This window comes from Sander vitreus, chromosome 11, assembly GCF_031162955.1.
Source record: "Sander vitreus isolate 19-12246 chromosome 11, sanVit1, whole genome shotgun sequence".
NCBI lineage: Eukaryota > Metazoa > Chordata > Actinopteri > Perciformes > Percidae > Sander > Sander vitreus.
Genome location: NC_135865.1, coordinates 30,711,885 through 30,727,168, shown reverse-complemented (window position 1 = coordinate 30,727,168; position 15,284 = coordinate 30,711,885). Strand labels below are relative to the sequence as shown.

Sequence of the window (15,284 nt, the reverse complement as noted above, 5' to 3'; positions counted from 1 at the left end):
AGCGTGTAGTCCTTACCTAGCTACTGAGCGTGTAGTCCTTACCTAGCTACTGAGCACGTAGTCCTTACCTAGCTACTGAGCGTGTAGTCCTTACCTAGCTACTGAGCATGTAGTCCTTACCTAGCTACTGAGCATGTAGTCCTTACCTAGCTACTGAGCACGTAGTCCTTACCTAGCTACTGAGCGTGTAGTCCTTACCTAGCTACTGAGCGTGTAGTCCTTACCTAGCTACTGAGCATGTGCGACTGCCAACAAAGATGTTCCAGCAGTGAGAGGTCTCACTCTGTAGCTAAAACAGAGACCTGAACACAGGGTGAAAAGAGGAGCTGCAGCAATGAGCAGTACAACTAAAATATAACATTAAACCATGTAAACCTGTTCTGATACAACCTCTAAATACAGTTATGAACCTGAAAATGAGCAGAATATGAGCACTTTAAAGTCTGCATTTTGCAGCTTTGATAAAAATCTGAATCAGCAAAATAAGCCTAATAATCAGTAGTAGTGAAACAACGTTATAATGAGGTTGTCTCCTCCTCTCAGAGCCCCCCACACCCCCCTGCGCCCCCGAGGTTAAAGACAAGACGAAGAGCAGCATCACGCTGGGCTGGAGCCCGCCAGACCGGGACGGCGGCAGCCCCGTCAGCGGTTACATCATCGAGGTGCATGAGGAGGGCTCTCCTGATTGGAGGAGGGTGAACCCTGCCGACAAGCTGCACCCGTCCACCGAGATCACCGTCCCAGACCTGAAGGAGGGCAAGAAGTGCAAGTTCAGGATCTACGCAGTCAACTCGGCCGGGAACTCTGAGCCCGCCAAGACGGGAGACATCCTGGTGCAGGACATCCTGAGTAAGACACACACACACACACACAGAGACAGACACACACACACACACACACACACACACACACACACACACACACACACACACAGAGACAGACACACACACACACACACACACACACACACACACACACACACACACACACACACACACACACACACACACACACACACACACACACACACACACAAAGAGACAGACACACACACACACACACACACACACACACACACACACAGACACACACACACACACACACACACACACACACACACACACACACAGAGACACACACACACACACACACACACACACACACAAAGAGACAGACAGACAGATACACACACACACACACACACACACACAGAGACAGACACACACACACACAGACACACAGACAGTTTACCTGAAACCCCGTACATTTTACAAGAAAAACCAAGCTTATGTTTGTAATAACTCCGTTGTTTGTGTGTTTGTGTGTCTGTTGTGTAGTCGAGCCGACGGTGAGTCTGGACGTGGGAGCTCAGGATCTGATGAACTGCAGAGCGGGAACCTGCATCAAGATCACCGCCACCATCACAGGACGTCCCGCTCCCAAAGTCACCTGGACCTTCGACGGCACAGCCGAGAGCGAGAAGAAGAACGAGCTGCACACGCTGCCCGTCGACTCTGAGGTCTCAGCCTTTCACCTTTAACCCTTAATCTGTCTGCTGTATTTAAATCACTGCCCCGGGGGTTAGGGTTGGTTCTGTCTCAATTAGCTGCTTGATGACAACATTATGGGATGGATCCCTACAGAGATAGACCTTTTAGTTAAAGAGGAAGATCCTTTTAGTTTAACATGAAACAGCCCCGAAATCACCATCACCAAACTACACCAGACTCCATGTAAATAATCAGGACTTTTATCATGTATAGAGCCAGCATATCTCCACCAGACTCCATGTAAATAATCAGGACTTTTAGCGTGTATAGAGCCAGCATATCTCCACCAGACTCCATGTAAATAATCAGGACTTTTAGCGTGTATAGAGCCAGCATATCTCCACCAGACTCCATGTAAATAATCAGGACTTTTAGCGTGTATAGAGCCAGCGTATCTCCACCAGACTCCATGTAAATAATCAGGACTTTTAGCGTGTATAGAGCCAGCATATCTCCACATGTAAATGGGTGAATTAAGGGTTTATTTCAACCAAACCAGAGTGGTGATTGTTGGAACAGTGGAAAGATGAACCAAGACGGCTTTTGATAGTTTTATTTAGTTTCTGTCCACTTTGAATGAAGTGTGTTTTACGATGATAAAAGTCCTGATTATTTACATGGAGTCTGGTGGATTTGGTGATGGTGTCGAGATTATACAAATATTATTACACAAGGAGACCAGGCGAACAAAAAATGGATATAAGGGGCTTTGAGTGATACTAGTAAGTGTTCTCAGTTCTGCTAAAATACAACAAACTGATTGTTGAGTTTAAAACTAATGAAAGGAAATCAATCAAAGGCAGCACTAAAAATGGATTGACAGTTACATTTTCATGTGTAGTTTTCTGCTGATATTTTGTCTTTCACGATGTGTTTATTGCGCAGGTTGATATTGAAATGACGATAAAAGATGATATATTGTGCAGCTCTAGACTGAACTCTAGTTTCTTCCTCAGTATTTATGAGCTGTGGAGAAAGTGTGAAAGACAACTTTAAAATGGTTTTCTGATTTGTTCCCTCCCTCCCAGGTTCTCTCCACGGCCACGACCTCGACCATCGTCATCCCCGAGTGCAAAATGAACCACAGCGGCCGCTACATCCTCAACGTGGAGAACGCCGCGGGACACAAAGTGGTCAAAGTCAGAGTCAACGTGCTGGGTATGCCAAGCTTTACTTATAATCGCAGTAATGCATACACTCAAATTCCTGGACTTATATGGTACTCAAATCTTAAAGGAGAACTCCGGTCTATTCCCCCCCGTATCTCTGTTGTGTGTAAATGTGGAGAGCTGTCAGTAGCGAGAAGAACTAAACCAATCAGTGCTGCCTACACCGTGTTATCCTCCTGCTAGCGTTAGCACCCAACAGGCTGAAACAGGGCAGGTTTTAAACCTGTTTTTAGCCTCTAAACAGGCTCTAAATGTCATTACCAGAGCTCCCCATGTGCAGTGATTCCTTCTGAGGGAACACAGGGAATCTGACTGCTGGAGATGTGACAGAAAGACATAAACGTTGTTAATCCAGCCAGCACATACCTCTGTTTATTTCCTGTTGTCCGGTCAAGTCCACACTAGTCGATTGTTGAACTCATACAATCCAATATTCCAGTCAGATTCCCTGTGTTCCCTCAGAAGGAATCTCTGCACATGGGGAGCTCTGGTAATGACATTTAGAGCCTGTTTAGAGGCTAAAAACAGGTATAAACCTGCCCTGTTTCAGCCTGTTGGGTGCTAACGCTAGCAGGAGGATAACACGGTGTAGGCAGCACTGATTGGTTTAGTTTTTCTCTCTACTGACAGCTCTCCACATTTACAACCAACAGAGATACGGGTTGGAATAGACCGGAGTTCTCCTTTAAGCTAACTTTCTGTGTGTCCTGAGTCTAATACACACTCAGATTCCTGAACTTATATGGTAATCAGAGCTTGAGCTAACAAGTGTGTGTTCCCAAGTCTATACATACATGGGATACAACTATAATAATGAGAATAACACATCTAGAATATAGAAATATGACTACACATGCTCTTAGTATTTACTGTAACGAGAAAAGCTACGTGACGTTCTCCTGACAGTTGTGTGTGTGTTAGAGAAAGGGATACGAACTGGAGACATGGGGCAGGTTATCAGCTCCAAGCCTTGTCAGTCTGTAATGTGTTGTTGTTGTTGTTGTTGTTGTTGTTGTTGTGTGTGTGCAGACCTGCCCGGGCCACCCAGAGACTTCACGGTGAGCGACGTGACGAGAGGAACCTGCCGACTCACCTGGAAAGCTCCAGAGAGCGACGGAGGAGAGAGAGTCAAGAGCTACTTCATCGAGGAGAAGACGGTGACCGGCAAAGCCTGGACCAAGGTACCCGCCGGGAATGGGAGGGGCCTATATCAGGAGGTTGAGCTGAGTTTAGGGAATGGGAGGGGCCTATATCAGGAGGTTGAGCTGAGTTTAGGGAATGGGAGGGGCCTATATCAGGAGGTTGAGCTGAATTTAGGGAATGGGAGGGGCCTATATCAGGAGGTTGAGCTGAGTTTAGGGAATGGGAGGGGCCTATATCAGGAGGTTGAGCTGAGTTTAGGGAATGGGAGGGGCCTATATCAGGAGGTTGAGCTGAGTTTAGGGAATGGGAGGGGGCCTATATCAGGAGGTTGAGCTGAGTTTAGGGAATGGGAGGGGCCTATATCAGGAGGTTGAGCTGAGTTTAGGGAATGGGAAGGGGCCTATATCAGGAGGTTGAGCTGAATTTAGGGAATGGGAGGGGCCTATATCAGGAGATTGAGCTGAGTTTAGGGAATGGAAGGGGCCTATATCAGGAGGTTGAGCTGAATTTAGGGAATGGGAGGGGCCTATATCAGGAGATTGAGCTGAGTTTAGGGAATGGAAGGGGCCTATATCAGGAGGTTGAGCTGAGTTTAGGGAATGGGAGGGGCCTATATCAGGAGGTTGAGCTGAGTTTAGGGAATGGGAGGGGCCTATATCAGGAGATTGGGCTGAGTTTAGGGAATGGGAGGGGCCTATATCAGGAGGTTGAGCTGAGTTTAGGGAATGGGAGGGGCCTATATCAGGAGGTTGAGCTGAGTTTAGGGAATGGGAGGGGCCTATATCAGGAGGTTGAGCTGAGTTTAGGGAATGGGCTACTTATGGCCTGTCTTTTGTTGTCTGTTGTCTGTCCTGTCCCTTGTCTTAAATGCTCTACTTTAAGTAGTATTTGCACTTTATGTATATCTATAATGTGTGTGCACTACATGTAGCCTGTCTCAAATGTCATTTTTATATATTTTAAATGTGTAACACCACTTGATCCATGGTGAAACGTGGTTTCGTCTCACTTCATACAGTGTATATGGTTGAAATGACAATTAAACCCACTTGACTTGATAATCTGAAGTGCTGTAAGCTGCGTTGTTGTTTTGTTCCTGCAGGTGAACCCGGCCTGCTCCGCCCATTCTCTGGTGGTGTCCGACCTGATCAACGGTCAGGAGTACCTGTTCCGCATCCGGGCCGAGAACCGCTTCGGCTTCGGCCCGTATGCCGAGACCGCCGAGGGAACCAAGGCCAGGGATCCAGTCCGTACGTCTGCACCCTTTCATTTTCTCTCTTCTGCTGGGGTTCAACACCGCGTACATTTAATCCTTGTGTTGTCTTCCCGTCGACCGTGCAACTTTTAGTTTTTCGGAGTCAAAATTTTTACATTTCTTTTCAACGTTTTGGTGATCTTTTTCGATCACTTTTGTTGCTTTTTCACCAATGTTTCTGTCACTTTTTTCAAAGTTTTTGTCACTTTTTAGCCCCTTATTTTGTCACTTTTTAGCCCCTTATTTTGTCACTTTTTAGCCCCTTATTTTGTCACTTTTTAGCCCCTTATTTTGTCACTTTTTAGCCCCTTATTTTGTCACTTTTTCCTACGTTTTTGAAGCTTTTTCCGTCATTTTTGTCACTTTTTTCAAATGCTATAAAATGTAATAAAACTTGCGAAGAGCGTTGAACCCACGCTCTTAAACATTCTTAAACACAACAACAAACTGTTCCATCAAACTACATCTTATCTGATCACATCAGGAAGGCTCAAGCCGACACGTGTTGGTGTATTTTTAATGTCTTGCCCTATTTATTAAAGTCCTTTTAATCCCTTTTTGTAACTAAACTCAAGTGCCTGGACAGGATTGTTTATGACTTTCTTAGTCTTTTTGTGAACATTTTTAGACTCAAACTCCAAATATTTGGGTTTATATTTCGACTCTTAAGGTCAAGCCACACATTGTTTAAAACAAAACTAATTTCCAGACTCTTGAAAACAAGAAGAGCAGAGACATGTGATGCTAACTTTGTGGGCCGTGTCTGCAGGTCCTCCTGATCCCCCGACGCGGCTTAAGATCCAGAGCGTGAGGAAGGGCGCCGTGAAACTGACCTGGAAGGCTCCGAAGAATGACGGCGGCGCGCCCGTCACACACTACAGCGTGGACCTGCTCTGCTGGGAGGCTGGCAGCGCCCAGAAGGAGTCCTGGAGGAGGTAAACTCTCGGCACACAGCCTGTTCCTTCCTGTTCCTTCCTGTTCCTCCCTGTTCCTGTTCCTCTTCCTTCCTGTTCCTCCCTGTAACTCTATCCTTCCTGTTCCTCCCTGTAACTCTATCCTGTCCTGTTCCTGTCCTGTTCCTCCCTGTTCCTCCCTGTTCCTCCCTGTTCCTTCCTGTTCCTCCCTGTAACTCTATCCTGTCCTGTTCCTCCCTGTTCCTCCCTGTTCCTCCCTGTTCCTCCCTGTAACTCTACCCTGTCCTGTTCCTTCCTGTTCCTCCCTGTTCCTCCCTGTTCCTCCCTGTAACTCTATCCTGTCCTGTTCCTTCCTGTTCCTTCCTGTTCCTCCCTGTTCCTGTTCCTCCCTGTTCCTTCCTGTTCCTCCCTGTAACTCTATCCTGTCCTGTTCCTTCCTGTTCCTCCCTGTTCCTCCCTGTTCCTCCCTGTTCCTTCCTGTTCCTCCCTGTTCCTCCCTGTTCCTCCCTGTTCCTCCCTGTTCCTCCCTGTAACTCTATCCTGTCCTGTTCCTTCCTGTTCCTCCCTGTTCCTTCCTGTTCCTCCCTGTAACTCTATCCTGTCCTGTTCCTTCCTGTTCCTCCCTGTAACTCTATCCTGTCCTGTAACTTCCTGTGTAGGTGTAACCGCAGAGACGTGGAAACCACCAGCTATCGGGTGGAGGACCTGACTGAGGGAGATGAGTATGAGTTCAGAGTGATGGCGCACAACTCGGTCGGACCCAGCCGACCCTCGACTACCGTCGGACCTGTCGTCGCCCAGAACCAGACCTGTAAGAGGGGGAGGGGGGGGGGAGGGGAGACACTCTCCAGCTGCATAATGGGAAACGTTAGGGGGGGGGGGCTATTGTTCAGATTTCATCAGCTGTTCAATAGAAAAACATTGCCAGCCACTTGTGTATTTTACCAGCGTTTGGCGGGTGGATGGTGTTGATTTTGTACCCTGGGTGTTGCTCTAATGAAAGACACTCTCCAGTTGCATTATGGGAAATGTAGGATCAATGTTTTGGGACTAACATACACAGTAGTAGATTGGTAACTGCTTCTATTAAAGGTGCTGTAGGTATGATTGTGAAGATCCAGGACTTAGCCAAAAAATCTGAACATCAACAACTTCTCAGTCCCTCCCCCCTTTCGGCTAAAGCTCAAAACAGTCTCCTAAGCCCCTCCCCTCACAAGGGAGAATGAATGTGTGTGCATGAGCAGTGATTGACACGCAGTTAGACACCCCCCCTGGCCCTGATTGGTCCATCTGAACAGTTAGACACCCCCCTGGCCCTGATTGGTGCATCTGAACAGTTAGACACCCCCTGGCCCTGATTGGTCCATCTGAACAGTTAGACACCCCCCCGGCCCTGATTGGTCCATCTGAACAGTTAGACACCCCCTCGGCCCTGATTGGTCCATCTGAACAGTTAGACACCCCCCCTGGCCCTGATTGGTCCATCTGAACAGTTAGACACCCCCCTGGCCCTGATTGGTGCATCTGAACAGTTAGACACCCCCTGGCCCTGATTGGTCCATCTGAACAGTTAGACACCCCCCTGGCCCTGATTGGTCCATCTGAACAGTTAGACACCCCCCTGGCCCTGATTGGTCCATCTGAACAGGGCTCCAGGCTGTAGGTGGAGCCAGAGGAGCTGATTATTTGAATGACCTGCTTCCTGTAGTTCTACTGGAACATCGGGTCAGTTTCAGCAGATATGACAGAAAGGGAGTTTAGAAGGCTTAACTACTGCACCTTTAAGGCATGTTTATTTTATTTCTGATGTTTTTTTTGTAGTTTTTGTACTCTTTTTGTAATGTGCATTCTGTGTTGTAAACAGCAACACATTTTAAAACCATTGTGTGTTTTCTGTGTGCTTCAGGCGCTCCATCCATCAAGCTGGAGGAGTTCCTGGAGGTGGAGCAGGGCGCCGACATCAGCATCGTGGCGAAGATCCGCGGCTGTCCGTTCCCCACGCTCACCTGGTACAAGGCTCCGCCCCTAAAGTCGGACGCCCAGGTGGAGGTGCAGTACGACGAGCACATCAACAAGCTGGTGTCGGACGACAGCTGCACGCTGCTGATCCAGCAGGGCAAGCGGCCCGACACGGGCATCTACACGCTGGTCGCCTCCAACATGTTCGGCAAGGCCGCCAAAGAGATGAGGCTCAACGTGCTCGGTACGGAAGACTCAAACACAAAACACCAACACAAAATACAACGGGTTTTATCAAAAGATCTAACAAAACGCAGCGTTTTATCACGACAAAACACAGACTGGACCTGAGAGCTGTCTAAGACCTTGGATCACAGTTATTATATACATATATATATATATATATATATACACAATATATATAGGCGGAATTCACCTATTTTTTTCTGATTTATCTACAAATAAGCTGTGTTTTAAGTGAACTGCAGGTTTTATTGGCTGAAATATCATCAGATTTATCTCAAAACAAAAGCGAAAACAGAAAGTTGTAAAAAAAACATATGTAACAAATGTGTGAATACAAAATCAAGAAGAACCTGTATGATTTCCGTGGTTTGAACTTGGGTTTTCTTCCTCCAGGCCGCCCCGGTGCTCCCTCGGGTCCCATTAAGTTTGAAGAGATCGGCGCCGAGCGGATTACGCTGTCCTGGCTGCCGCCGGCCGACGATGGCGGCTCCAGCATCACCAACTACGTGATCTGGAAGTGCGTGTCGAGCAGGAAGACGTGGGTGCCCGTCACCACGGAGCCCAAAGAGCGCCTATGGACGGTGGAGAACCTGATGCCGGGACACGAGTACGTCTTCCGCATCATGGCGCAGAACAAGTACGGCGTCGGAGACCCGCTTGACAGCGATCCCGAGGTCGCCAGGAACCTTTACAGTAAGTCACACATAACTCTGAGATAATAAAACGTTAAAAATGAACACCTTTTTGACACGTTTTCTGACATTTGTATCCCTTTTCTCGACACTTTTGATGCTTTTTTGTCTATTTTTGTCACTTTTTTGACGTTTTTGATGCATTTCTTACCCTAACACCACCAACACCAAGTTATTACCACTGGGTTTACACTTATTTATGGAATTCATGGACAATAATCCTCATTTGTAGGAAATGATACCTACTTTTTTAGTTAAAAAAGCAGAAATGATGAAATATTTAGACTAATATTAGAGGAACGTGTGTTGATGGATAATCAGAGACTTCAAAGAGTCAAAGAGTCAAAATACAGTTTTGAAACCATTTCAATTTTTTTTAAATGACAAAACTTCAATAAAACATCCAAAATTCATGTGATCATGAATTGTATGTGCGAAGAGCATTGTATGGAATCAGTCTAATTTTTGGGTGATATTTCTGAGTCTGTTCCCTGAGCTGATATTTTACTGAATGATTCTGTTTTATTTTACAACTTTTCCCCTCTATTTAAAACTAGAGACGCTCCGATACGGCCTGAACCGCTGGTATCAGTATCAGGAAGTACTGGAGTTAATGCACCAATCAGATACCACGTAATAAAGCCCTGAAGATAATCATCGTTAAAGTAGATTATTTATGTTGTTTTTCCGTTATAACTGACTGTCAAACTGCAGAATAACAGAAACAGGGTTCATACGTGGAAAAGTTATGGAATTAAAAAAATGCAAATCTCAGCCTGGAAAGGTTTTGGAAACATAAAAAGACCCAGAAAGTTTTGGAAAAGTCATGGACTTGTTTCTTTAACACAGCATAATAATATGTGATTAATAAATGTATTTCACGTCGTCCTAACCCCACCGTTATATTCGGGGAGTGATATCACGACTCCCACTATGAACCACAGACATCATCATTCATTTGATGGTTAAACCTCTGAGAGGAAACTATAACACAGATTTATATTCTTATTGTGTAATGTCGACTGACATTTTCAGGAATACATAGTCATGGAAATTTGCCAAAAAGTCATGAAAAAGTCATGAAAAGTCATGAAAAAGTCATGAAAAAGTCATGAAAAAGTCATGAAAAAGTCATGAAAAGTCATGAAAAGTCATGAAAAGTCATGAAAAAGTCATGAAAAAGTCATGAAAAAGTCATGAAAAGTCATGAAAAAGTCATGAAAAAGTCATGAAAAAGTCATGAACAGTTTTAGTTAAAATGCGTATGAACCCTGAAGAAAGTTCTGGGGTGTTCATTGTTTGTGTTTGTTCATGTTTCACAAAGAGTTTAACCTGAGCCAGACTGACAACAAAGATAGTTTATTAGAAATGATATCACATCTATACAGAGATAGTAGTATACAGCTGTTATACATCATATCATCTATACAGGGATAGTAGTATACAGCTGTTATACATCATATCATCCATACAGGGATAGTAGTATACAGCTGTTATACATCATATCATTTATACAGAGATAGTAGTATACAGCTGTTATACATCATATCATCCATACAGAGATAGTAGTATACAGCTGTTATACATCATATCATCCATACAGAGATAGTAGTATACAGCTGTTATACATCATATCATCTATACAGAGATAGTAGTATACAGCTGTTATACATCATATCATCCATACAGAGATAGTAGTATACAGCTGTTATACATCATATCATCCATACAGAGATAGTAGTATACAGCTGTTATACATCATATCATCATACAGGGATAGTAGTATACAGCTGTTATACATCATATCATCTATACAGAGATAGTAGTATACAGCTGTTATACATCATATCATCTATACAGAGATAGTAGTATACAGCTGTTAAAACATAATAAAATATATGACCCACTGGTATCTGATCAGTACTCGGTATTGGCTGATACGCAAGTTCAGGTATCAGAATTGGTATCGGGAAGCAGAAAATGGTATCAGACCATCTCTATTTAAAACTAAACCCTTGACCTTGTATTCCCCTCCCGTGCAGCGATCCCGGGTCAGTGTGAGAAGCCGACGGTCAGCGGCATCACGCTGGACTCCATGACGGTCAGCTGGGAGGAGCCTGAGGACGACGGCGGCACGCCGATCACCGGCTACTGGCTGGAGAGGAAGGAGACGACGGGCAAACGCTGGGCGCGCGTCAGCCGCGACCCGCTGCGCCCCTCAGGCATGGGCGAGCAGTTCGTAGTCAGCGGGCTCATCGAGGGGTCGCAGTACCTGTTCAGAGTCACTGCCATCAACGCCGCTGGACCCGGGCCCGTCAGCAAACCCACAGACCCCATCTTCGCCAGAGACCCCATCTGTAAGAACAAGAGCATAAGAAACTGAATATCTTTGGGTTTTGGACTGAGATACTTTGCACTTTTATAAAACTAGGGTGGACATTTTTCACTTTTGTCTGACATTTTATAGACCAAACAATGGAGCTTCTTCACAGCAGACATGTTGACCTGTCATAGTAGGAAGAGCTCAGCTGAGACTGATCACCTTAACGATGGCTCAGGTCCATCTAGTGTCCCAGTGAGATATTTCAGTGAGTCAGCATGAACAACACCAGACCTCTCCTCTTCCTAAGGGGAACGCAAGTCCAGTGGGTTTAATTGTCATTTCAACCATATACACTGTAGATAGAAAACGTTTCACCGTGGATCAAGTGGTGTTACACATTCAAAACATATCAAAACGACATTATATAAAAACACCATTATATAAAACGACATTCAAGACACACATTTTAGACTATACATAAAGTACAAGTACTACTTAAAGTAGAGCATTTAAGACAGACACTGGTCTGAATACACCTGAGCTTTTCCTACTATGACATGTCAACATGTCTGCCGTGAAAAAGGTCTATTACTCACGAAAATGACTAGAATAATCCAAAATGAAAACTACACAAGTTTATGTTTTGACTATGTTAACCGCCTGTCTGTCTGCTCCTGTAGCCCCGCCCTCTCCTCCCACCCCGAAGGTTTCTGATTGGACAAAGACCTCGGTGGACCTGGTGTGGATCCCTCCTCTGAAGGACGGCGGCTCAAAGATTATGGGCTACTGGGTGGAGTACAAGGAAGAAGGCACTGAGGCCTGGGTCAAGGTGAGAGCCAATCAGACGCCACGTTTATTTTTTATTTATTTTTTTATTCAGGACAGTGCACATTAATGAACACTCATTAGAGTCAGAACACACACACACACACACACACACACAGACACACACACAGACACACACACAGACACACACACACACACACACACACACACACACACACAGACACACACACACAGACACACACACACATACACACACACACACAGACACACAGACACACACACACACACACACACACACACACACACACACACACACACACACAGACACACACACACACACACACACACACACACACACACACACACACACACACACACACACACACACACACACACACACACACACACACACACACACACACACACACACACAGATATACACACACACACACACACACACACACACACACACACACACACACACACACACACACACACACACACACACACACACACACACACACACACAGACACACACAGACAGACACACACACACAGACACACACACACAGACACACACACACACACACACACACACACACAGACACACACACACAGCCACACACACACACACACACACACACACACACACACACACACACACACACACACACACACAGACACACACACACAGACACACACAGACACAGACAATGACAATATACAATATCAAGCAAGAAAGACATTATCTCCCATTCAGGCAGATTACATCAATAATAATAGTGAAATGACGCCATAACTGGGGACTTTAAGAAGGTGTTTAAGGAGCTTTGTAACCGTGCAGTACGTTGGACATTGTCTGTTTGTTGGGATGCTGTTCCAAGAACGTCCTCCTCTGGTAGACCCAACAGTTTGTCCAACGGGAGATCTCTATGCCTCCTGTCTGGTTTAATGGATGCACAACGTGAAGGTTTGTGATTAGATTTACGTTTCATCATCGATTTCGGGTGTTTTAAATTGATTAAAACACCCGAAAGTCAGTGACAGTATTGAACAGAACCTTACTTTTACTTGTAAAGAGCGTTTCATGGAACCATCTGTGTTACTTTTGGACATTTTGGTTGAAAGAAACCCAAATTTCTGATGTAGAATCTTTGAAAACGGGTCAGACAGAAAATGGCGTGTTCTGTAAAGTTGTTAATGAAATAACAGCCACTTTACAAACTACATGTCTGTGTTTTTCAGGCCAAGGAGACGGAAATCCGTGGCACCCGCTTAGTGATCGCCGGCCTGAAGACGGGCGGCAAATACAAGTTCAGGGTGACAGCGTTCAACGCAGCTGGCAACAGCGAGCCAGGAGAAGTCCCTGAGGTGCTGGAGGTCAACGACAGAAGCAGTGAGTCCATTACCGTTATTTCTTTCACAGCAAAACGTCCATCTCTGCAAAATGTAGGTGTTTACATTTTTTTTAAGATCATTTTTTGGGCATTTTAGGCCTTTATTGACAGGACAGCTGAAGAAATGAAAGGGGAGAGAGAGGGGGAATGACCTGGGCCCGCTGCGTTGAGGAGTAGACCTCTATATACGGGCGCCCACTCTACCAACTGAGCTACCCGGGCGCCCGTAGGTGTTTATTTGACGAGTCACTTCTATTTTATTTATAGTATCAAATCCTACCAGGAGTTATCTCAGGACACTTTACAGATAGAGGAGGTCTAGACCACACTCTGTAATTGATACAGACCCAACTATTCCAGTGATTCCTGCTACAACAGACTACACTTTGTCTGTTTGAGTCTGTAGATTTCTCCTTAATTCTCCCAAAGTCAGCGTTAGGTAACGCCTCATTTGCAGATTTAAAAACATTTCACACAAAAAAATAACTGTCTTGATGTCGGTAATCAACGGAGGATGTTAGTTAGATTTACATTTTGACCGTATTAGTCACCTGTAGTCAACAAGATAATTCTGCACTTTTTTTGTACCTATGAAAACTATTTTTTGGTGGATTATTGAGTCCTAAAAGTCTGGTCTTCTTTCTATCAGTTAGTCAAAGTCTGACCTGTTTAACCGTAGCTTCCAATCCATATCTTCAAAGGTTAACACTCTACTTAAAGGTATCGACATAATCGTGACAAGTAAAGTGCTTTTTACGTTTTCACTGCAGGACTTTAACTGTAACAGAGTATTTCTAAAGTGTTGTATTAGTACTTTTACTGCAGTACTTCTTCCAGCGCTGCATAAAACAACACTACACAGTAATCCAGTTAGTTTGGAGCGAGCCTAGGTAACGTTGCTTCCCCCAGTTGCTCCGGAGCTGGACCTGGACGCATCGGTGAAGGAGCGGATGGTGGTGCACGCGGGCGGAGTGATCCGGATCATCGCCTACGTGTCGGGCCAGCCGGCGCCGGAGGTCACGTGGAGCCGAGGCGGCGCGGCGCTGCCTCTCGAGGCTAAAGTGGAGACGACGGCCATCAGCTCGTCCATGGTCATCAAACCGTGCGCCAGGAAGCACCTCGGCGTCTACACGCTGACCGCCAAGAACGCAGGCGGCGAGGTGACCAAGAACATCACCGTGGAAGTTCTGGGTAACATACTTTACTTTTATTTTCTGGACGTTCTTTTTAAGTTTTTATCATTTATTTTAGCACACACACACACACACACACACACAGACACACACACACACACACACACACACACACACACACACACACACACACACACACACACACACACACACACACACAGACACACACACACACACACAGACAGACACAGACACACACACACACACACACAGACAGACACAGACACACACACACACACACACACACACACACACACACACACACACACACACACACACACACAGACACACACACACACACAGACACACACACACACACACAGACACACACACACACACACAGACAGACACACACACACACACGGACACACACACACACACACACAGACAGACACACACACACACACAGACACACAGACACAGACACACACACACACACACACACACACACACACACACACACACACACACACACACACACACACACACACACACACACACACACACACACACACACACACACACACACAGACACACACAGACAGACACACACACACACACACACAGACACACACACACACAGACAGACACACACACACACACAGACACACACACACACACAGACAGACACACACACACACAGACAGACACGCTCGC

At 45.6% G+C, this 15,284-nt stretch overlaps 1 protein-coding gene across 1 annotated transcript in view; it reads left to right on the top strand.

Annotated features, from left to right (window-relative positions):
- Positions 1–15,284, top strand: part of LOC144525886 (titin-like) — a 263,814-nt gene that overhangs the window by 166,011 nt on the left and 82,519 nt on the right. Inside the window, 13 exon segments of the mRNA XM_078262949.1 lie at positions 544–849; positions 1,338–1,519; positions 2,579–2,708; positions 3,749–3,900; positions 4,965–5,112; positions 5,887–6,052; positions 6,691–6,842; positions 7,938–8,234; positions 8,630–8,929; positions 10,971–11,285; positions 11,932–12,080; positions 13,283–13,433; positions 14,344–14,625. Of these exon segments, the coding sequence (XP_078119075.1) occupies positions 544–849; positions 1,338–1,519; positions 2,579–2,708; positions 3,749–3,900; positions 4,965–5,112; positions 5,887–6,052; positions 6,691–6,842; positions 7,938–8,234; positions 8,630–8,929; positions 10,971–11,285; positions 11,932–12,080; positions 13,283–13,433; positions 14,344–14,625 (2,730 nt within the window).